General features: G+C 39.2%; 1 protein-coding gene across 1 annotated transcript in view; it reads right to left on the reverse strand.

Moving 5' to 3' along the window:
• MIS18BP1 (MIS18 binding protein 1) overlaps positions 1-20,281 on the reverse strand; it is a 47,683-nt gene extending 27,402 nt beyond the window's left edge. Inside the window, exons 1-5 of the mRNA XM_049898516.1 lie at positions 19,805-20,281; positions 12,624-13,253; positions 8,823-8,882; positions 8,097-8,569; positions 1,435-1,508 (exon numbers count right to left, since the gene is read on the reverse strand). Of these exons, the coding sequence (XP_049754473.1) occupies positions 1,435-1,508; positions 8,097-8,569; positions 8,823-8,882; positions 12,624-13,167 (1,151 nt within the window). The 5' untranslated portion in view covers positions 13,168-13,253; positions 19,805-20,281. The remainder of the gene's footprint in view (positions 1-1,434; positions 1,509-8,096; positions 8,570-8,822; positions 8,883-12,623; positions 13,254-19,804) is intronic.
• Between the last annotated feature and the right edge of the window lie 4,479 nt (positions 20,282-24,760).

The raw sequence follows: 24,760 nt of genomic DNA on the forward strand, positions 1-24,760 counted from the left end.
AAAGAGGTTTCAGGTGGGGAAAAACAAACCAACAGCAGTATCAAGTCACTGATCCATAAATCTACTCTTCGTATTTCTTTAAATGACACTAAGATTAAATATGAAAAAGAACAAAATATAAAGATGTATTACATAAATGTTGAACAATCTCTCACTCATCAGATAACTAATAATAAACCCACTAAGTACAAGCATAATAACTGAAAACCAAAACCCGTTGTCATCAAGTTGATTCTGACTCATAGTGACATTATAGGACAGAGTAGAACTGCTCCATAGGGTCTCCAAGGAGCAGCTGGTGGATTTGAACTGCCAACCTTTTGATTAGCAGCCATAGCTCTTAACCGCTGCGCTACCAGGGCCCCATAATTAAGAAAGCCACTCTGAAATTTTTTTAATTTGGTCAATTGGGGCTACATTTATACATTAAAAACACATACATTAAATTAATACATTATACTTTAATACAATATTACTTCTCTTCCATCCTATTCATTTTACCTGTTTTATTTAACAAACATTTATACAGCACTCTAAAAGCACTATTCTAACTCTTATAAACATTAACTCATTTAATCCTCACAACAACCCATAAGGTAGGTATTATTATCGCCATTGTGCAGAGGAGGACACTGAGACTGAAAGTGGGTAAGTGATTTGCCCAAGTCAATATAGCTAGTAAGCAGCAGCAATGGGAACTGAACTAAGGGTATCTACACTCCCTCTTGGATATTAAGGAAATGGGTATGAGCCAGGCAGAAAGAGTGGGTACCACTGATTATACACACTCAACTTATATACTTCCAAGTACGTACTTTGAACAGTGATATCCTATATGATTTTATTACAACATATTATTCCAACATTTTTTTACCACTATGAAATTGGTTTTGAAAAGTTGGAAACGATACTTAATAAAATAGCAGATCTAGGCAAGACCTACCTACCTGATGATGCTCTCACTTAGGGAGAATCAGAAAGTGTACCAATGATTACTTAATATGTGCTGTATGGAAATGTTTTAAAGTAATTTTGATTCCTTTTCTGGATCAATAATTTATATCTGGTTGTTCCAATTTAGATGGGAGAATCTGGACTGAAATCCATGTAGTAAATATTAACTGATCAATATAATTAAGCAGATGATATTAGCCCACTTTCTAGCACCTTTGAAAAGAATAAAATACTATACAAATTTGAGCTGCCACCATTTTAAAAATAGCTTGAATAAACAACCAAAAGCAAGAAAGCTGGTAACAGCATGGTCAGGACCTGCACTGTTATTTTACTTTTTTGTGCCTTCAGTTAATTACTTCTTTAGAAAGTCTTTATTTTATGGGAGATGCATTTCCCATGCATCTTTTAAGCTTTTATAAACAACTGTTTTATTTTACATAGGTTTTATTTTTACAAAAATTGAAATGTTATACTTACGTTAATTTTCCTTCTACACATATAGCAGTGTTATCATTGCTGATTTTAATCATCCATTCCTGTAGTTGGATTACCTAACCAAGCATAAAACAAAGTACATATTTCCTGTATTACCTGTAGCATAAGCATTACAAAATTAATTTACATAAAAAACTCATGTAAATAACCCAAATGATTCCTCAGTACCCATCTATATAAGGAGCACATTCTAAGTTGTTATAAAGTAAAACTCTTGTATAAAATGAAACAGAAAAGATGAAGGGAAAAAAAGACTAAAGTTACACTGTACTGCACAGTGCTACAATTCAGAAGCAATTCAACTTCAGATATTCTTATATTAAATATCTCACCACTGGAATAACAATCACTTAAAATCCCAAGGTATCCATTAAAACACCAAGTCCCACCAAAAGACCCAATAACTTGGAGAAAAAAGTCAGTTGTATACATTTCACCATCATTTTTGCCCCTAAAAAGTCAGAGCATTTTTTTCTCCTTTGTTTTACAAAGTAGATTTACAGTTTCATTTCAAATTTCTATAAACTATAAAGGTGATCGCTAGTAACCTATATTTAACAACATTCTAATCCAGGGCAAACATCCGAATAGCTCATAGAATTCTTTATTTTAGAACACCTAAGATTGCATTATAAAGAGACTATTTCTATGAATATCTGCGTAAAAAAATTGTATTTCATAACAACTTAACTTTGAACTATTTCTGATGCGAAATAGAGCTAAAATTCACAGAACTAACTGAATGGCTGCTTACTTTACATGTAAAATTATAAATACATATACAAATTCTCCAGTTTTATAACAAGCCTGGAAAAGTTGCTAAAATGAGCAGTGTTATTGCACTTCTCCTCAATTTTGTTCATTTAAGAAAATTATAGGTGGGATTATAGGAGCGCAATAAGTAACATTCTTTTTTTCCTCCTCCCACATTTGGAACTACCTGAGATGGGTCAAAGAATCAGTCAGATGGAGATGGTATTAAAAATAAAAGCTAACACTAAGGCAATGTTCCAAACACCTTAGATTCATCAACTCATGTTATCCTAATGACGACACCAGGAGGAAGAGACTATCATTTTCATTTTATAGATAAAGAAATTCTGTAAAGTCTAGTTAGATAATTTGCCCATGTCACACACACTAGCTAGTGCTAGCATAAAAAAAAAATAGACGGGTTATAAATCCAAGGATTCTGGATGTATGACCCCTTTACCATACTGCTTATATAAAATATAAAAATGTTCACTCATTATTCATTCAAGAAATATTCGTTCAGCTCTTACTACATGCCTAGCACTATTGTAGGAGGTGAAGATTCAGTGAGAAGCCAAACCAAACAGCTGCCTTCCTAGAGCAAACATTCTAATGTGCTTCCAGCAGGGGACAGCGAGTGGGGGTTAGGGGAGTATCCTAACAAATAAATCATAAAATGTCAGGCAGTGATAACTACTATAAAAATAATATAAGGTGTTAGATAACTAAGGGTGCTTTTAGATAGGACAGTCAGGAAAAGTTTCAGAACAGAGAACTGATTGAAGGCATGAGTAAGTAGCTTGTTCCAGGCAGAGGAAACAACTGCAAAGGCTCTAAGTAGGTCGCCCGGAGGGTATGGTAGCTTGAAAGCAAGACGGAACGACAAAAAGTGAAATTGGAGATCTCCAGGGACTGAATTACAGAGTCCTGCAAAACATGGTAAAAGCTTGCCCCACCCCCGCACCCCCCATGATAGGAAGTTACTGGATGATTTTGACCAGGGGAGTGACATGATTTAATATTTTAAGGGACAACTAGGTAGAGAATGGATATATAAATATGATAGATTCTGTCTGGAAAACACATAGAAGTGGGGGGAGGAGCAATAGTGGAAGCAGGGAGACAATTAGGCTACTACAGTAATCCAAGAAATTACCATGTCTTGGACAAGGAGGCAGTAGGTAAGCAGTGAAAAGTGGCCACTAGAGCCAAGAGGATTTCTTTATGGTTTGTCAAGTATGAAAGAAAAACAAGAATCCAAGATGAATCTAAGATTTTTGCCCAAGTACTTGGGGGGATAGTTTTACTATTTACTGATATTAGTGCTGATAAACACCACTGGTATGGGACACAATGAAGGGTTTAGTTTTAACATGTTAAATTTGAGATGCCTATTAGATATCAATGAAGTCATGTAGAAAACTGCATAGAGATGAAATTTAAAGCTATGGTGCTGGGTGACAGTCTAGATAATGAGTGTAGGTAAAGGAACATTTCTAGGACTAATTCCCAGAGAGTTCCAACATTATAGGTTGGGTAGAAAAAGAGGAAGCAGGGAAGGGGACTAAGAAGGGATGGCTACTGAGGTAGTAGAAAATGAGAGAGAGATCTTGGAATCCAAGAGAAAAAACAATGGAATGCTTTGACAAGGAATGAATGGTTCACTGTGTCAAACCTTACTGAGAGACTGAGTAAAGAATTAGAATGAATCACTGGATTTGGTGATATATATGGAGGTCATTGGAGCACCTGAAAAGAACAATTTTCATAAAGTAGTGAATATGAATGTTCAAAGTGAAACACGTTAAAGAGGGAATGGGGAGAAAAAATTAAAACTGTGAATACATATACCTTTTTTCAAGGTGTTTTGCTGTAAGGGAAACAAAAAAAGGGATGGTAGTAGAGAGGGATATGGGGTAAAGGGAAGGTGGACTTTTTTATTTACTTTTTTAAAAATGTAGGCCATGTTTCAACCTGTTTATGTGCTAATGCTAATGATACAGAGGAGAAGAAAAAATTGAGGGGATAATTGCAGGGCAAAGTTCTTAAAGTAGTAAGAGGAAATGAACTGGCCTCAAAAAGGAGAACAAACTTTCATTCATTTTAATGGAAGGGAAACCAGAGTATGTGGACACAGCCACAGGTAGGTTGGTAGATTTGGTGATGGGAATATGAGGTTCTCAGTGAACTGAAAATGAGGAGGAGGGAAGAGGTTTGGAGGTTTTAGGAAAGAAAAACTGTAAGGTACTCTTCTAGAAAAGTCAAAGTGTGAACTGGTAAGTGAAATGTAGCAGGACTGATGGACAATACTGAGAGCCCAGTTAAAGTTTGTCGAATTTAAAATGAGACCAGTCAGCATGGTTGTATGTTTTGTTTTAGGTCTCTTCAGCTTCTTAGGTACAGGTATGCAGCAAGAAGAGTTAAATTTAACCAGAGTTAGGATTTTGCCAAGGGAGAACAGAAGGAAAAACAGTAGAGAGAGTTCAGAGTTTAGTCAAAGGAATGATTATAACGATGTACCATTGAATCTGTGTGGTGTGAAGAGGGAAATAGGGACAAGAGACGGTTGATGGATTTAAGGCTGTCTTAGGGGGATCAGAGGATTGATGATGCGGTAGAGGGGTTGGGGAACAGTGCTAGAAGGAATGACCCAGAGAAACAGGAGTGGGCAGTGACAGTAGGATGCTTGAAAGTGAGAATTTGGTGCATCAATTGGCAATAACAAGGTATGGGGGTATGACGATGGCAGAGGATGAAGACTGGAAAGGTCACTGAAGATCAAGAAGTCAAAGGGACTGGATGGATCATCTACATGGATGCTGATGTCACCAGGGATGATGACAGAAGTAGTAGTAGAAGTCAGTAACATGTGTCAAACAATAGGAATGCGAAGTTGTGAGTAGGAGGTTATATTGTAGATGATTTTAACAAGAGGGGGCAAGAAGAGGTAAAGACTTATAACATGTTCTTCAAAGAAGCTGGGAGGGGAGCTGAGTGGCTTTAGAGAGGATGCAGGAAAAACAGCCTGGAGTAGCAAGGAGGAGCAAGAAGTCTTATTTTAGTTAGACAAGAATCATAGCTTACAGAAGATTGAGAATAGAACATTCTGCTGATGATATACCTTGAGTTTAAGAGGGCACAATGTAAGGTGTGACGAGTTGGTGATAAGTGCGAGATTGGGTCACAACTAGGGTCTGTATAGAACTGTATAGAGATGAGTCCTCGGAAGCTTGGAATTCTTGTGGTAACTGACATAAAAAGCACTGCAGAGATGATGGAATCAGTACTGTGGGATCTCTTAGAACAGCTGTCTTCAAACTTTTTTGCTTAACCTACCCCAAAAAAGAATTGTAAAAAATTATGCAGCCTCTCACACATTTCTAAGTCAATATTTTAAACTTTTCACCATAAGTTTAAATATTTGCAACGAACATAATTTCCAATAGATACATTGAGATATCATCCAGATGAAGATGGCCCAGGACCAAGCAACATTTATTTCTCTTGTACGTAATATTGCTATGAGCCGGAGCTGAGTCAAGGGAAACTGGTAACATAGTTTGATATTCTAAAGTCCTTTATTGATGACCCTATCTTACTTTTTGAGCAATATATACACACCCTGCACGCTGCTATTTAGGCCTTTCTTTTCACAACGTGTAACCTAAAAAAATTTTGATACTTGAGCATAAAAAGTAAACTTTTATTGGAAATGTATTTCTTAATGATTTTTTTTTTTTTAGTTAGTTAATGTATTTGTGAGTAAATATTACTCACGGCCAAAGTGAGATAGTTTCAGCATCAATCTTGTTTCTATTTTTCATGTTATAGAAGAGAAAATAAAATATAGTGAGCACCGAGAATCTTTGGTCACACCAATAAGTACTTGAGAATGGAAACATTTTTATTATTGCAGGGTCATTCAATTATCTGCACCCCTTCCAAGTTATAGGCCAAAAATATTACAGAGATCTACTACCATGGATTAGCAGATCTTCTTCCAATTTTTCCAAAAGTAAAGAATTGGAAGCCATCTGATTTGCAAACAGTTTATTATCTAATCATGAGTCATTCATTTTTTTAATATACCAGTATTTCTCCTCTTGTTTGATGCCTCCCGGGTTATCACACATTTGGGCAGTGGTCAGTCAACTTTTTCTGTAATGGGCCAGACAGTAAACATTTTAGGCTTTGAGGGCCATATGGTCTCTGTTGCAGTCACTCAATTCTGCTGTTGTAGCATGAAAACAACGATACATAAATGAACGGATGTGGCTATATCCCCATAAAATTCTATTTACAAAAGCTTATAATACTTTAGGGCGATGTACCAGAATAATTCTTAACGGGTGAAAAGATTTGTAAAGTAGAAGAGCAGACTGTGAAAGGAACAGGCCTAAATGGCAGGTATGTTTTTAGGAAAGAGTACGTAAGTTGAGGATTCAGAAATTCCCTTAAAACTCTAAGCACCCACCATACTCCTTGGAAAGTCTGAAGTCTAAACTAAGCATTCTTAAAAGAATGCAGTGCTCCATTTTGAAGGCTACAGTCTTACAGGGAAGCAAAAGATCAGTTCTGTTTATATATTCCTTCTTAAATTTTTATGATAATCTGGGAAGTGTTGGGAAATGGGAGGGCAGACAAAGGTGGGAAGGAAAAGATTAGCCTGGAGCAGAGGGGCTCTATGCACTCCCCTCCACCCCCTTCCCTGCTAACATATAAACACCAAATTCTATATGGCAATCTTTCAAATTATGACCATGATCCATAAAAATACATTCTATGTTATAATTTAGTACACACATACATTTATAACTCAAAACAAAATTTTCACAAAACAATGTTTACCCTTAATACATGCATTTTGTTCTGATACTCTCCACTGTAATCCATTTTATTTACTTTTTAAATGCAAGTTACGGCCCACTAAACTAATTCAATAACCCATTCAAGGGCTGTTATCTGCAGTTTAAAACCATGCCGAAGAGAATGTTTGGACGAGACAATATTAAAACTGATGTCAAAGCCAGCAAAGGGGTTATCGTGATAAAAGATGGTTTAGGGACTACAGCTTAGACATGTGGCCATGATGGGTTTTGTAAAACTCCTTCCTAATTTGAATTGACTCCTTAAACTGCAGGCCTTCCTCTTAGAGGGGAAGAACATAGCTAAATACTTTAGGTTACTGTACATGTGAGTGAGTAAACCAGTATATACCCTACCACACCAAAAAGGGAAGCCCAGAGAGGCTGGGTTCGTTCAACTCCTTTTCTCAAATTCAACGGACAATTTGCTCTATCAATTGGGAAAAGTGAGTGAAGAGATCTGAGAAAGGTCTCAAGTGTAATTCTAGCAGTAATCTCCACATGGAAATAAAAGAGAGAGTAAATGAAAGTTTCTATTTCACACTGTGACTGTGTGGTATATTTGGACATTTTGTACAGCAAGAGAAGTTGAAAATGCTCTGTATTTTGTTTTATGGCTATCCCTTTCTGGGAAATTAACCAAAAATCTGGGTAAGCATGAGCTACACCAGGAAAATTCTTAAATCTTCAGACGCTGTAACTCCTTTCTATTTCAACTGCTCTGTTAACAGTATCCCAAGAATCAGAAAAAAGTAAAAGTAATTAAGAGTAGGAAGGAACTCAGTGTTCATTCCCAAAGGGAATAATTATTGAAAGCTATACAACTACAGTAATACAGCAAGGTAAGACTTAATACCCAAGTCTTCTTATGCTCAACCCATGGCTCTTTTCACTAGAGGAGCCATACTGCCACTACATGAAACAATAATAAAACATGAAAACGAAGCTACTCTTAGTAATGAGAAAGCATAAAGCTCTTAAAGAATGGGGATAAAAGCAGAATATCTACTTTAAATATTTTCCTACCTTATTTTTTTTTGCTCCATTTGTAATGGTTTGAAATATACTTGGAGGAGAAAGCTTTTTCTTTCTTTCTGATCTTCGAGGTATTGTTATATTAAGTCTTGGAGTCGCAAGCACAATTTTACAGGTACTGTTCATGGAACACAGAAGATCTGTCTCTATGGATACTGTTTTTTCATTTCCTTCCTTAGTTTCTTGTTGTGAAGTCGCTTCTGTTGTCACCTTACTCTCAGAAACCATTAATTGACTGCCACTATTAGTAGGAACACAATTAGTACTAGGAGTCTCGACAGTAGTATTTTGGGATTTTTCATAGGCAGAATCAATGTTTTCTAAAATAAATGTGCCCTTTGTGGAGTTACTGGTTGCAACGGTATTCTCTTTTGAGTGAAAAACTGGTTTAGCCGACTGAGCTGTACTTAATGAGACTCCTGCAGCTGAAATATTTTCGTGTTCTTGCTTCAAAACTAGAAGTTCTGCAAAAAAATAAACAAAAATTATAGAAGGACCATATGAAATTAAAACAGAGAGAAATAAAACAGTCAATTTAAAACTATATACATTTTTAAATAGTTTTTAAACTTTCTCCGAGGGCTCCTGGCTTTTTAAGATTCAAGTTTTATCCAATGCTTATTCCCCACACAGTGAAGATAATTATCTAGAACATGTGACAATACATTCAAGTTAAAAAGTAAAAAATGAAACAAAACAAAACAAAAAGTACTTTACCATAAGTTAAATTGTGCAGGGGTCCTTTCTTTTCTTGCTGATGTTGAATCTTTTGTTTGACTGCAAGGAAAATATTATTTAAATATTATTTTAAATATTTGATGAGTCTAGAGGAACTTCTTTGACTAGAATTAAGATTTTTTTTTTTTTAAGAAAGAAAAAATTGAATTGTATTAGTTACTGGAAAAAAACATGTATTTTCAAAATCTTGAAACAGATACACTTAGTTCAGTAAGGATCATAACAGTATAGTATATCTTTTCAACACATGACATCTATATAATTTTTACCTTTATTACTCTCTCATGCCTTCATCCTACTATGTATACCTATGTTATGTGGAGGAAGAATTTTTTTTTAAATTTCTCCATGTTACAACTTGCCAACTCTAGGCAAAAGTGAACTGCTAAACTTGGAAGCCTGGAAATCTGGAACATAATTCTGGTGCTGCCAAAAATCAGAAAAGTAACCCAGGATAAATCAAATGACATCTCTGGGCCTATTTCATCATTTGTAAAATGAATGGCTTTAGTTAGGATTATGTATGAAGTGCCGCCCAGTCTTGAAAATTGTGCTTCTGGTTATTATAAACTCTAAAACACAAACTGTTGAATAGTTGTAACTTACACTTTAAATAACAAAAAGTTGAGACTTAATAGCATACTCAACCTTAATTTATATGCTTTTGACATTTCTTTGTGGGAACCCTAGTTGCGCAGTGGTTAAGAACTCGGCTGCTAACCAAAAGGTCAGCAGTTAAAATCCACCAGCTGCTCCTTGGAAACCCTGTGGGGCAGTTCTACTCTGTCCTACAGGGTCACTATGAGTTGGAACCAACTTGATGGCAATAGGTTTGGTTTTTGGTTGACATTTCTTTAACAGGCCTTCAAAGGCACAAAAGTATCAACTAGACAAATAGGGACTAATAGTGTTCTTTATAGGTTATTCTCTTTTATAGCCTAGGTCTTTAAAGTTTTATGTTTTTTTGAATATAGAAATGGGTTTCTTTCACCAAAAAAGGGGAAGATAACAGACTTAAAATTGGAACCAGAAAAGAAAGATCTCAATTTTTGCTTAATTTCAAATCTTATACTTGAAAAAATTGGTAATGATTATGCTTTACTAAGTATGGCACTTTGGTTTTAGAATCTTAACCTAAAGACTTTATTTATAATGACATGTGTCATAAAAAGAAATGATAAGATCATGGCCTCATGTGACATCCCAGTTAATCGGCTTAATAATGTGTTTAGTGCTTGGGTTCTACTTTCTAGTTCCTTGCATAGTGCCTGCGGTCTTAAAAGCTTGCAAGCAGCTATCGAAGGCACAACGACTGGTATTCCTCTGGAGCAAAAGAAGGAGGAGGAGAGTCAAGAACAGGAGGATATAGAATGTGTGGCTAATTGCCTCCATCAACAACTGCCTCTTCTGCCAAAAGACTAGAAGAGCTGGATGGTGCCCAGCTACCATAACTGGACATTTTGAGCAGAGATTCTATAGCATAATCCTGACCAAAAGGGGGAAAATGCAGAAAAGGATTTCAAATTCTCATGGACCTCATAATTTCTGGAGCCATGGAGACTGGATGAAACCCTGAAACTACTGTCCTGAGATAATCTTGATAAAGATAAAAATATCTCTTGATGTCTTCTTAAAACCATACAACAGTTTATTTCACTTAACTAGTGCAGTGGCTCTACAGGCCAGAGTAGAACTGCTCCACAGGGTTTCCAAGGAGCGGCTGGTCTATTTGAACTGCTGAGCTTTTGGTTAGCAGCCATAGCGTGCTGTAGCTCTTAACCAATGTGCTGCCAGGGCTCCAGTAAAGAATGTCTGTCTTTACCATTGTGCCTTTTCTATATGAGATCAAACTGACAACAATTTGAAAGACTGGATAAGAAACTTAGACAGTGGTGAGTTTATGTTAGTGGGGGAGGAACAACTCAGGAAAGGAGGGTGAGAATGGGTGCACAACTCAAAGAATGTAAACCAATGTCACTGAACTGTGCATATAGAAACTGTTGAACTGGTATATGTTTTGCTGCATATGGTCTCAACAACAAAAAAATAAATTAAAAAAAAGTGATAAGTTTCTGTTTCTTCTTTAATTCATTCTACTGGAAATGACAGGGCAATATAATAAAGACAAATAAGGCCAAATCTCTACTTAGTCATTAGATTCTATTCCTTCTCAACTACTCAATGGCATCACAGTTTTCCCCTCCCTAATGGATCATTTCTAACAGCATACAAACATGCTGTTATTTCACTGATCATTAAAAACAATAATAAAACCTTTCTTAACCATATTTCCATTATTTCTCTGCTCCCCTTTAGGGTGAAACTTCTCAAAACAGTTGTCAATTGTTCACCAATGCTAATGTCTCTCCTCACTGTCTCTTTTGAACCCTCTCAAGTTTTTGCTCCTACCACTCCAGCAAAAGTCATCAAAGTCATCAATGACCTACAAACTGCTAGATCCAATAGTCAAATCTCAGCCTTCATCTTATTTGGCTGATTGGCAGCATTAGACACAGGTCTTGACTCCTTCCTCCTCAAAATATTTTCTTCTCTTGGCTTCCAAACTATCACTCTCCTGGTTTTCTTTCTTCTTTGTTAGCTTCTGAGTGACTTTCACTAGTCTCAACTCTTTATTCTAACTTTTAAATGTTTGCGTGCCCCAGGGCTCAGCCCTTGAACATTTTCTCTTTCCACACTCAGTCTCCCTGATGATCTCATTTAATCTCATAGCTTTAAATACCATTTTGATGCTAATGATCCCCAAATGTATGTTTCTTGCCTGGATCAGGTCCTTAAATGCCAACTAATTTTTTTTCAACAACCTACTTGACACATATACTTAGATTTTTAATAGACATATCAAAATTAACATGAAAAAAACTACTGGAGTCCATCTGCTCCTCCTTCAGCCTTCCCCATTTCAGTTAAATCACTCTGCACTTACAGTTGTTAAGGCAAAATAAAACACACCCTGGAGTCATCCGTTATATCTCACTTTCTTACATTTCACACCCAACCTAGGGCAAATCCTATGGGCTCTACCTTCAAAATAAATCAAGACTCCAACAACTTCTTACCTTCACTGCTACCATATGGACCAAACCAACACCATCTCTCACCTGCACCACTGCAGTAACTCTTTCCATTTCAAATCAACAGCCAGAGTGATTATTTTAAAAGCATGAGTCACATCTAGTCACTCCTCTGCTTAAAACCCTCCAGTGGCTCCTTATTTTACTCAGAATAAAAGCCAAAACCCTTACATTCACCTATAGGGCCCTACATTATCTGACTCTCTCTGTTCTACCCCCTCCTCCCCAGTACTGTCCACTTACTCTATACTAACCTCATAAATAGAACTTATCAGGAATGCTCCTATCTTAGGTATCTTAGGGCACTGGTACCAGCTGTTCCCAATCTGGATCATCCTCTCCCATTCCCCAAGATATCTGCAAATATCACTTCTTTCAGTTTTTTGACTCAAATATCACCCTCCCATTGAAGCTTATCCTGACCACCCCATTAAAAATTACATCCCTCCTCTAACCTCCCCATCATCCTTACTCTGCTTTATTTCTACAGTGCTTCTTCTCTTGTACTGTACGATAAAAATTACTTTAATATGTTAATTATCTCTCTATCACCTGAATGTGAGCTACATAAGGGCAGGAATTTTTGTCTGCTTTGCTCACTGCTGTATCCCAAGCATCTAAAACAGTACCTGACACATTAAGCACTTGAGCCTTTATAGCTTTTTAAGCAACACATAATAAAACTAACCTTTTAGTGAATTATTATCTGACTGGGATGGTTTGTTGTTTTCCTTTTCTTCACAGAGGTAGGTATGCTGCAGTAGTCTTTTCTCAGCTCTATTAGGAGTCAAGATTTTAGTACTTTCACTTTTTGGTGGTTCTAACAAACTGTCTCTTGATGCTTGTCCTTGCTTATCACGCAGTACTTTTTCTTTCATTCTTTGAAATATTTTTCCCGGTGATTCGTAGTTTTCTTGATTTTTTAATCTATCCTTGTTGGGCTTTATAACACTGATATCAAGAGAGCTGTTAGAGACAGTGGCCTCTGCTAGCACAGTAGACTGAAATATTTTTTTATTATTCAAAGTTGTCATTTCTAAGAACTGATTCTTTTTATGGTCATTTAATTTTAAAGAAGTGTTCCGATATTTCACCAAATCTTTTACTGGAGTAAGTGTGCCTGAAGGAATGCTGTCAAAAAAGATTGCATGCATGGACATATTTCTCCTCTGAGATGCCTCCGAAGACAAGCAAACTCCTGGATGTTTCAATGGTGTTGCAATCATCTTCATAAACCAGCAGCAACAAAGTTCTTCTAACAGAAAAATTCCACAAACACAATTTTCAGAGCAGGAATTCAGGAGGGGCCCAGAAGAACCTGTAGCTGAATGTAAAAAAAAAAAAAAGAATGTAAAGTCAACCTTTATTATGCTTTGGTAAAGTTTGCTTTCTATAAGAACATATATACTAAAAAAATAGGTTTAACTGGTTTATAACAACATTGAATAATCTATAGTTCACCAGTTAGACTAAGATTTTAACTTTTGTTTGTCACATTTTTATTACTGTTTTTCAATAGATGAGCAGTTTGGTCTTTAAATTTACTTCTCTACAAATAAAGTGGTATTCAGCAAATCATCTATTTAATAGCTCTAAGAAGTGAATTTTGAATATCTCTGCTTTTGAAATTTACGTGAATCTTAAATCTTGAAGGTTCCAATCTAGTGTCTGTATCAAAAAGCACTAAATAACATCTGCATATGGCCCTATACTAGATTTTAAAAGTTTCACAGATATGTACTTAAATTTGAAGGTAGCAGTTACAATGATATATCCTGTGAAAGCTGAAAAATCCATTTGATTATTTAAATAACTGCCAATCCTGATTTTGTGATATTCTACAATATTTTATTAAGTTTTGTTGAAAAGCCTTCTATTCGTTTTAATTTTAAAAAACTTAATGCTATTTGAAATTTTTAGAGGAAATTATGTACTTGAGCATTCATGGTCTTAGACTTGCTTTGTTTCTACACTTAATTTTAGCCAAAAGGCCAAGAAGCGATTTAATTGTTTCTTACATATAAATTTTAATTCCCACACCTAGAAATCAAGATTCTAGGTAAAGCTCCACATAGTAACACTCAGTAATATTTGGTAAATAAACAAAATATTTCAATACAAGAAGTTTGGAACTTACTAGTTGTTATGGATTGAACTCTGGACTCCCCTCCTGAAATACGTGTTGTGAATCCTAACCTCTATGCCTGACGGACCATTTGTCTGTCAGTTTGTCATACTGTGGTGGTGTGTGCGTTGCTGTAATGCTGGAAGCTATGCCACCAGTATTTCAAATACCAGCAGGGTCATCCATGGTGGACAAGTTTCAGCGGAGCTTCTGTTCTAAGACAGACTAGGAAGAAGGATCTGGCAGTCTACATCTGAAAGTACTGACCAGTGAAAACCTTATGAACAGCAGCAGAACATTGTCTGATATAGTGCCAGAAGATGAGCCCCTCAGGTTGGAAGGCACTCAAAATATGACTGGGGAAGAGCTGCCTCCTCAAAGTAGAGTAGACTTAAATGGCGCAGATGGAGTAGAGCTTTTGGGACCTTCATTTGCTGATGTGGCATGACTCAAAATGAGAAGAAACAGCTGCAAACATGCATTCATAACTGGAACGTGGAATGTATGAAGTATGAATCTAGGAAAATTGGAAGCTGTCAACAGTGAAATAGAACACATAAAGATCGATATCCTAGGCATTAGTGAGCTGAAATGGACTGGTATTGGCCATTTTGAATCAGACAATCATATGGTTCACTATGCTGGGAATGACAAATGGCACTGCATTCACTGTCAAAACAAAAAAAATTTCAAAATCTATCCTGAAGTACAACACTGTCAGTGATAGGATAAAATCCATAAGCTTACATGAAGATCAGAAAATATGACTACTATTCAAATTTATGCTCCAATCAATAACACCAAAGATGAGGAAAGTGAAGATTTTTACCAACTTCTGCAGTCTAAAATTGATCAAACGTGCAGTCAAGATGCACTGATAATTACTAGTGACTAGAATGTGAGTTTTAGAATGTGAAAGTTGAAAACACAGAAGAAGGATTGATAATTAGAAAATATGGCCTTGGTGACAGAAATGACGCTGGAGGTCACATGATAGAATTTTGCAAGACCAGCAACTTATTCACTGGAAATACCTTTTTTTTTAACAACATAAACAGTGACTATATACGTGGACCTCACCAGATGGAATGCACAGGAATCAAAGCGACTATATCTGTGGAAAGAGATGATGAAGCAGCTCAGTATCATCACTTAGTACAAGGCCAGGGGCTGACTGTGGAACAAACCATCAATTGCTCATATGCAAGTTCAATTTGAAGCTGAAGAAAATAAAACAAGTCTATGAGAGCCAAAATACGATCCTGAGTATATCTCACTTGAATTTAGAGACCAACTCAAGAATAGATTGGATGCACTGAACACTAATAATCAAAGACCAGATAAGTTGTGGAATGACACCAAGGACATCATACATGAAGAAAGCAAACGGTCATTAGAAAGACAGGAAAGAAAGAAAAGACCACAATGGATGTCAAAAGAGACTCTGAAACTGATTCTTGAATGCAGAGTTGCTAAAGCAAAAGGAAGCAATGATGAAGTAAAAGAGCTGAACAAAAGATTTCAAACAGCAGCTTGAGAAGACAAAATATAGTATTATAATGAAATGTGCACAGATCTGGAGCTAGAAAACCAAAAAGGAGAACATGCTCAGCATTTCTCAAGCTGAAAAAACTGAAGAAATATTTCAAGCCTCAGGTTGCAATATTGAAGGACTCTACATTGAATGATGCAGGAAGCATCAAAAGAAGATGGAAGGAATACACAGAGTCACTGTGGCAAAAAGAATTGGTCAATTTTCAGGAGGTAGCATTTCAGGAGGTAGCATATGATCAAAAACTGATAGTATTGAAGGAAGAAGTTCAAGCTGCACTGAAGGCACTGGAGAAAAACACGGCTCCAAGAACTGATGGAATACCAATTAAGGTGTTTCAACAAACAGTGCTGGAGGTGCTCACTCATCTATGCGAAGAAATCTGGAAGACAGCTACCTGGCCAAATGACAGGAAGAGATCCACATTTATGCCCACTGAAAAGAACAGTGATCCAACAGAATGAAGAAATTATCAAACAATACCATTAATATCACACACAAGTAAAATTTTGCTGAAGATAATTCAAAAATGGTTGCAGCAGTATGTTGACAGGGAACTGCCAGAAATTCAAGCTGGATTCAGAAGAGGAGGTAGAATGAGGGATATCATTGCTGATGTCAAATGGATCTTGACTGAAAGCACAGAAAGTCAGAAAGATGTTTGCCTGTGTTTTACTAACTATGCAAAGGCATTTGACTGTGTGGATCACAACAAATTATGGATAACATTTCAAAGAATGGGAACCCAGAACACTTAATTGTGCTCATGCTGAACCTGCAGATAGATCAAGAGGCAGTCGTTTGAACAGAACAAAAGGATGGTGCATATCTAAATTCGGGAAAGGTGTGCGTCAAGGTTGTACACTTTCACCATACTTATTCAATCTGTACGTTGAGCAAATAATCTGAGAAGCTGGACTATATGAAGAAGAATGAGGCATCAGGATTGAAGGAAGACTCATTAACAATCTGCAATATACAAATGACACAACTTTGATTCCTGAAAGTGAAGAGAACTTGAAATACTTTCTGATAAACGTCAAAGACCACAGCCTTCAGGATGGATTACGCTTCAATATAAAGAAAACGAAACCCTCACAAATGGACCAATAAGGAACACCATGATAAACAGAGAAAAGACTGAAGTCATCAAGGACTTCGTTTTACTTGGATCCACAATCAACGCCCATGGAAGGAGCAGTCAAGAAATCAAAGGACGTACTGAATTGGGCAAATCTGCTGCAAAAGATCTCTTTACAGTGCTAAAAAGCAAAGATGTCACTTTGAAGACTAAGGTACACCTGACCCAAGCCATGGTTTTTTCAATCGCCTCATATGCATGCAAAAGCTGGACAATGAATGAGGAAGACCGGAGAAGAATTGATGCATTTGAATCATGGTGCTGGCGAAGAGTACTGAATATACCATGGACTGCCAAAAGAAGAAACAAATCTGTCTTGGAAGAAATACAGCCAGAGTACTCCTTAGAAGGAGGGATAGAGAGACTTCATATTAAGTACCTTGGACATGTTATTAGGAGGGACCAGTCCCTGGAGAAGGGCATCTTGCTTGGTAAAGAAGAGGGTCAGTGGCAAAGTCTAAAAGATGGACTGACAGAGTGGACGCAACAATGGGCTCAAACATGGCAATGATTGTGAGGTTGGCACAGGACCAGGCAGTGTTTTGTTCTGTTGTACACAGGGTGGCTATGAGTCAGAACCCACTCGACGGCAACTAACAATAGCAACAACAACAAACAAGCAAGAGCAAAAAGCAGAGATGGGGAAGGCACATGTTAATCACATGAAAATCGCCCAGAAGCAGAAGCCCAAAGAAACAAGGACCTCCCTCCATGTCTGACAGAGAAAGCCTTCCCCTAGATCTGGCACTCTGAATTCAGAATTTTGGCCTCCTAAACTGTGAGAAAATAAATTTGTTAAAACCACCTGCTTGTGGTCTGTCATTGCAGCACTACATAACTAAGACACTAGGTTTATAGCATCTCTTACTGCTGAATTTATAATTATTCCAATCAGTTTAGGACATCATATAAACATAAAAAGCCAATCACAGAAAATACTAATGCAATCAGACCAAAAGACATCCAATGTCTATATCTACAATAACTTCTGTGAAATACATATATGTGAGTTAAAAATTCACATACAAATTTATATTTTATTCAGTAATTTAGAATATACTAGGATCCCTGGTGGGACAGTGGCTAAGTAAGAAAAGTAAAGAAACAAAAAAAATTCCTCAATAATAAGAGCTGACAAAGTTTATCTTGGGAGTCTTGTCCTGAACACAAACACCAGTGTAGTTCTTTCACAGAACATAATTTGGTAAATATGTATTAACAGATATATTTATGTGTTAGGCAATATGCTAGGTGCTAGGAGTCCTGTGCTGGGAGCTATAATACTAACAGTTTAGTTTTAACTATATCCCCTAAAACTGTACTCTCACAAAAGAAAAAAAAATTAATAAGCTGGACAGTTACCAGGAAAAATTGCAAAATGTGTGCAGGTTTGTAGCTGCCAGCTGTTGTTGCGTTGCCCGACTCAGGGAGACCCCATGCACAATGGAACTAAAGGCTGCCAGGTCCTGTGCCATCCCAGTGATTGCAGATAGGACCATTTTGATTCAGAGGGTTTTCTCCACCTTATTTTTGGAAGTAGGTCACAGGCCTTTCTTCCTAGTCTTAGTCTGGAAGCTTTGAAGCCTTTTCAGCAACATAACATGCAAGCCTTCACTGACAGAGAGGTGGTGGCTACACATGAGGTGCATTGGCTGGGAACTGAACGTGGGTCTCTGCATGAAAGGTGAAAATTCTACCACTGAACCACTTATACAATCACAATTCCTTAGAGCCTAATGAAATGCTAAAAAAGCAAACGATAACTGCAAATACACTAGTAGCACTGAAAGCAGACCCAATCTGTACTAGACATCCCACAACCCGGTGCCGTCGTTACAGAACTGTTTTCATCTAAAGGCAGATAATTATGGTCACATTGAAAGGCTCCAAGACACAGCTCCTCCCTTTCATATTTCCCACCACCCCCACCCCCACCCCCACCCCCCCATTCAAGCAAGTAATAAGACGGAGAAGCCGAATAGTCAAGATTCTTAAAAACCCTCAGATTCTACTCCCCCTCCCAAAAAGACACAAAGTTTCTCTTGGAGTCCTTCTCTACCACTACGTGATAAACAGCAACTCAACAGAAGCCCAAAGATCTGCCAATATTTTTTAGTGGTTTCAGTGTGGTTGGTGGTAGACAGAGTGTTAAAACAATCACGTAGGATTTTTTTCTGACGATAGAAACTTTGCAGAATAATAAAAGAAAAACAAATAAACCATTGAGTATAGGCGACCCAAGAAAGACCTGAAGCCCTATTTCTTTCCTAGTTAACAGAAAAGCAGAACAAAAACAAACAAAAAAAAACCCCTAAATCAATAATGCTCAATCTCTGATGAAATATGCAGATAATTGGTGTCCCTCAAGTTGAGAAAGAACAGTGTTCCGAAGGCTGGACGATGAAAAAGGAAGAACGAAGAAAAATGAACGCATCCAAATTGTGGTGTCTGCAAAGAATACTGAATATACCAAGGACTGCCAAGAGAACAAATAAACCTATCTTGGAGAGTGTACAGCCAGAATGCTCCTTAGAAGCTAGTCTTGCTTACTTTGAACATGTCATCAGGAGGGACCAAGAGCTGGGGAAAGACATCATGTTTGGTAAAGCAGAGGGTCGGCAAAAAAGAGGGAGACCCTCAATGAGATGGATTGACACAGTGGCTGCAACCATGGGCTCTAACACAGCAACAATTGTGAAGATAGTGCAGGCCCAGGCAATATTTCTTTCTGTTATACATGAAGTCGCTATGAGTAGGAGCTGACTGGAAGGCTCTTAACGACAATCATTCTAACCTCATTTTCTTTTTCTTTTTTTTTTCCTGTGAGTGATTTTAGAACAAAGGTCTAGAGGGCTTAACATGGAAATGAATCTGAGCGGAAACGAATCTGACCGAGTGTTCTGACAACTGCGTAGACACGCAACAAATAAACACTGAATGAATGAGCAGCGCGAAAGCACTGCCAAAGCCAGAATCTACTAAGGCCCGCGTGGGCCTAGCCGCTGCACCTGCAACGCCGGCAAAAGGCTAGAGGCGCCGAAGAGGCCGTACCTTGGTGGAGGGCTTGGCAGGGCGGACGGTGGCAGTCCCAGCTCGGCACCGCGCGGAGGTGGTCAGGGCACCGCGCGGAGGTGGTCAGGCGCCCCAGGACTCGCGCCTCAGGCCCACGTCGGCCTCGGTCTGCCGCGGCCCTGGCCCAGGCGACGTTCACCTCCTCTTGAGGATCCCTGACATCTACAACAGTTTGGGAATTCAAATTCGAAGAGCCCGCCCTCCGGCCAGCCCCGGATTGGCGCACACAGGAACTACGTCACCGTGCGCCTCTCAGGGACGCGAGAAAACTAGGGGCGGCGGGAGCGGCGCGAGGGTAATGCTGTTTCCACAAAGAAGTAGGAGACCCCCAAGTTGCCGCAGGCCAGGGGCGCGCCCCTCTAGTCATCCGCAGGGTTCGTTTGGTCTCCAGAGGGCGCCACGCCGCGAGCCTGTCTGCGTTCCACCACTCCTCCCGTCGTGCCCTGCGGTAGGAGGGCGGTCGTCAGACGTCGCCTGCACGCTCTGGCACTAATGAAGTTTGGCCCCTCCCAGCTACTGTCTTCTTTAGCCTGTGGGAACCGGTTCTGCGGGAACTTGTCCGCCGGTCCTCCCATATTCCGTGTTCTCGTCAGTGCTGTTTAGCAGACGTTCCTTCCACCTTTGAGGAAACATCTTGTTAAACACATTTGAGGAAACGTTTGTTGTCTCAGTCCACGAATTATTTGAGGTCGAGAATGAGCGTTCTGTTCTTGAAGGGATAAGGGACTGAATGCAAAGTGACACTTCCAGTGGGATGTTTAGTTTTAGCTATTACCGCAGGCAGGGTGATGTTTTTTGAAGCTGATCATCTCGAATTCTAGAAACAATATCTCGACAGCTCTACACTGCGAAGCACTTTGCGACAGTGGCCCTCAGACTCCACCTTGCCTTAGGCCGCACCCAGTGATGCTCTGCTCCAACCACCACGGAGGACAGAGTGTGTCCTTCGCTGCAGCGCCCCGGGAAGACGCAGTCGCTGGCTGGAAGCGCTGTGTAGGGCGCCTTGCTTGAGTCTTGGGGGATGGAGAAGGGCGAGCCAGGGCAGTGGCAAATATTTTCAGCCGTAAACTCTACCCAGCTCCAGTCCCGCGTCTCCTCCCCACGAACTCCCCTCTCAAATCAGCATTTGGGACATAAATCCTTTTTATTGCAAAGAAAATTCCTCAGCTTTTTAGAGTCATATTGCATTTCCTCATTATGATTGTTATCGTACTGGACTCAAAAGTTTGTAATGGGTTAATTTTTTAAAGTGACATTTTGCACTTCTGAAGCCTGTATCTGCTACATTTTATGCATAGAATATTCAGAATCCAAAATGCAAATGTAAAGCGTGTAAATGAATGCAAGTGAGGAAAAGAAACCGTTTGGGAATTGGGGGAGTGAAGCAAATCTACATGGGTAAAGTGAAGTTTCTGCCTCTGCAGGATAACAGGAAAATGACTGGACAGGGATTTGCACCAAATTTCTAGGAAAGATAAGTCTTAAAAATATATGTTAAGTGGCAGGTATGAAATAAACTTTGTGGACTAGAGCGACCTTGAAGAGATATGTATTCGTCATATGCAATGGAGTTATGAAAGGTTTCTATGCTGATGATGGAGATAGCCATGGCTTACACATTCAGACAAAATAAAAATTCCTGAAATCTTAAGGGCAGACTCTCAGAATTACAGACTTCATATATTTTTTTTAACTAACCACTTCTGTGAAAAGTAACTAGTATATAGCATGTGAACAGCCACAGGGATTTACATAAGGAATTTCCAAGCAAAACTGGATGAAACAGTTTGTGAATAATGAAGAGTGATGGGAAGGCAAAGAAGCCAAGGTGCAAATATTCATCCGCCCTTTAGAAGGTCGACATGCTGCCTTGGGTGGGTACTTTTAAAAGTTTCTGTCTGGAGAGGAGAGCTTCTCCTACTCCACAGTCACTCACCTGAAATACTCTGCCCAGTCCTAGGGCTGTAACTCATGGGGACACATACAGATCCATTTAGGGTCCAGAGGACAGACATAGGAGATAGGGACTGGAAGTGTCACTCTGGGAAGAACTGCCAAAGCATCTAGAACTGCTTAGCCTGGAGGAATATTCCCAGGACCATGGTGAGTTCTAACAGTGCTACTACTTGCCTATATGGCATTTTTTTTTGTAAATTAGAAAAAGATGGCCTTCAAGGCCAATGATTCTCAACCAGGGGCAATTTTGGAAACATGTCTGGAAACATGATTGTCACAACTGCAGAGGTGCTACTGGCATGTAGTAGGTAGAAGCTGGGGATGCTACTAAACATCCCTCAATTCGCAAGACAGCCCCTCCACTATGAAGAATTATCTAGCCTAAAATATCAGTAGTGCCAAGATTGGGAAATCCTACTCTTGGCAGAGGTAGCCCTAAAACACGATTTCAATCCCCTCTCCTGCAGCTGAGTGCCCTTATGTATTGTATAACTGCATAACCACTACTGCCATGTCCAGGCCTAGAGGAGGATGAGGAGGGAGTCAACAGGGAGGTTATCTGGGCTTTGTGAGAGGGGGACTATTCAGAGATGGAGTCAACATGCAAAGACACAATCACATTGATTTGGCTTTTTTCTTGCTAACTGGTCTAGTTCTACAGTGAGTGACCCCACTGCTGTGTTTACAGTGGTATTTAAGGGCCAGCAGGGCAAATTGCCCACGTGTAATCTAGTATTTGGCCTGGCAGTACCTGGACCTCTTCAAGAATCAATTGTGGTGAAACCTGTAGTCCTACCTGGTGATACACAGCTCTGTTAGTGTCTTTGTTCTTGTTTCTCACTGTTTTGTGCCAATTAACGTAACTTCTGGGTCACCTTTCATACCTCATGGTTCATACTGAACTCACATCCGCCATCCCATAGCTCCTGATGTCCAGTTTAAATAGGCACCTGTATGACTCTGGAGTCCCTGCTCATCACACACCATCTTCCCAGCTCTTAGAGCATACTGGAGCTTAGATACTCTGTTGTAGACTTTTCCAAATGTCTGTTTTCATCCCTGTTCACTGGAGAAAGTCCCTTCCTTAGTAGCAAACAAAATCCACAACACCGTAAGTGGTGATTTTACAATGCTGAGTAGGTGCTGATTAGGACCCAGCGCTCCTGAAGGTAAGCTCTCTAGTGTGTCTTGTGGTTAAATGGGTGCCTGCACTGGGAACATTTTATTCTGGTTTTACCTGCTGCCTAGGAGCACTGGTGGTGCAGCGGTTAACATGTTCAACTGCTAACTGAAGGTTGGCAGTTTGAACCTACCAGCTGCTCCATGGGAGAAAGATGTTACAGTCTGCTTCCATAAAGATCCCAGCCTTGGAAACCCTATGGGGCAGTTCTACTTTGTCCTGTAGTGTTGTTATGAGTGGGAATCGACTCCATGACAATGGATTTGGTTTGGGTTTGGGTACCTACTGCCTGCTGCCATCTTAAGGTCAAAGTCAGTTTTGCTCTGCCTTTTTTCTCTGGATCTGGATCTGGAGTCCCTCACACCCCCACCCCCCCTCTCGTTGAAGAGAGAGGAAAACTCAGAGTTCAAAGTCCTCCACACTGACTGAGTTCAGCGAATTGACAGAAAGCTCTTCCCCTGTGCCTTGGGGCCAATTTCATGTGGACATCCCAGGGATACTTTAAACTCAACTTGTTCAGAATACAACTTTCCATCGTTCTGTCTTCCTCCGCCAATGAATTCCTACTCTCAAAACTCACTCCTCCTCCACACTCTTCATCTCAGTGAAAGGCTGTTCATCCAACTGCTAAATCAGAGGCCTGAGGGGCCATCCTCTTCCTTTCATTCCCCTACTGTGTTTCCCACGTCCAAATAACCACTAATTTCCTGTTTAGTCCCTCTATTGCTCTGCCGCTATCTGAATTATGGCCTTCAATTTCTCTTATTGGAACTATTGCAGTTGTTCGTCTCTCTCCTGTCTTTCATCTTTACTTCATCTCATTGTTTTCCTTCATACTGCCTCCAGTGTGATTAATTTGAAACTCAAAATCCTTCAGTGACTCTGTGGAGCCTACAAGGTAAAGTCCAAGCTCCTTGATTTGGCTCACAAGATATTCTGTGAATTGACATTTGTCTGCTTCTGGGCTTATCTCCCATCACTCCTCATCTCACACATAGCACCTAGTAACACTTAAGGTTACTGGAACACAATTAGCTGTTTCATACCTCTGGGCATTTGTTCATGCTATTCTCTTTTGTTTAGAAACAAACATCTGTAGGTCTTTTTCTTGGGCTTGTTCAGGTCCAAGAGAGGATGTATATCTGTCTGGGTCTGTAAGAAACAGATGGATCACTCAGTGGGTAATTGAAGAGAGTAACATAAGGGTTCCTTGAAGGGTGTTTAATGAAGGGACTGTTTACAAACAGGAGAGGTGAAATAACCAAGGACTAAAAACAGCTGGAAGTCCTTACCTCCTCTTGGCCTAAAGTGGCAGGGGAAAGGAACAGCATTCCTGGAACTTGCTAAAAAAAAAAAAAAATGGCAGGGAGCAGGGAAGAAGTAGAAGAAACAGCACAATGTTTCTCTTCTTCCACCCTCTGATATTCTGCTAGTGCCTCTAATTGGAAAAGGCTAAGATAGCTTTGGGTGATTACAGTCTGCAGATGTCCTCCTCCCAGGGCAAGGGAGAGAACTGGTAACAAATGTGAAGAGGCAAGCAGAGAACAATTAGCACAGGGTATATGTATCTTCTACAGCTCTGTTAGCTAAGCAGGGCAGGAGGGCTAGGGGTGTCACCTTTGGGTATGAAGACTTTTAATTAATTGCTTATTATCAGATGGCACCTCATCTCTCAGCTGTAAGAGGTGCCTCCAAGTCTTGGGCTGGGAAAAAAAGTCTGGGAAACTTATTTTTTTAATACAGCCTTTCAAGCCTTTCTCCTGTATTCAGCCCAACTCTACACTTTTGCCTTTAAATGG

The sequence above is a fragment of the Elephas maximus genome, chromosome 10 (genome assembly GCF_024166365.1).
Source record: "Elephas maximus indicus isolate mEleMax1 chromosome 10, mEleMax1 primary haplotype, whole genome shotgun sequence".
Lineage (NCBI taxonomy): Eukaryota > Metazoa > Chordata > Mammalia > Proboscidea > Elephantidae > Elephas > Elephas maximus.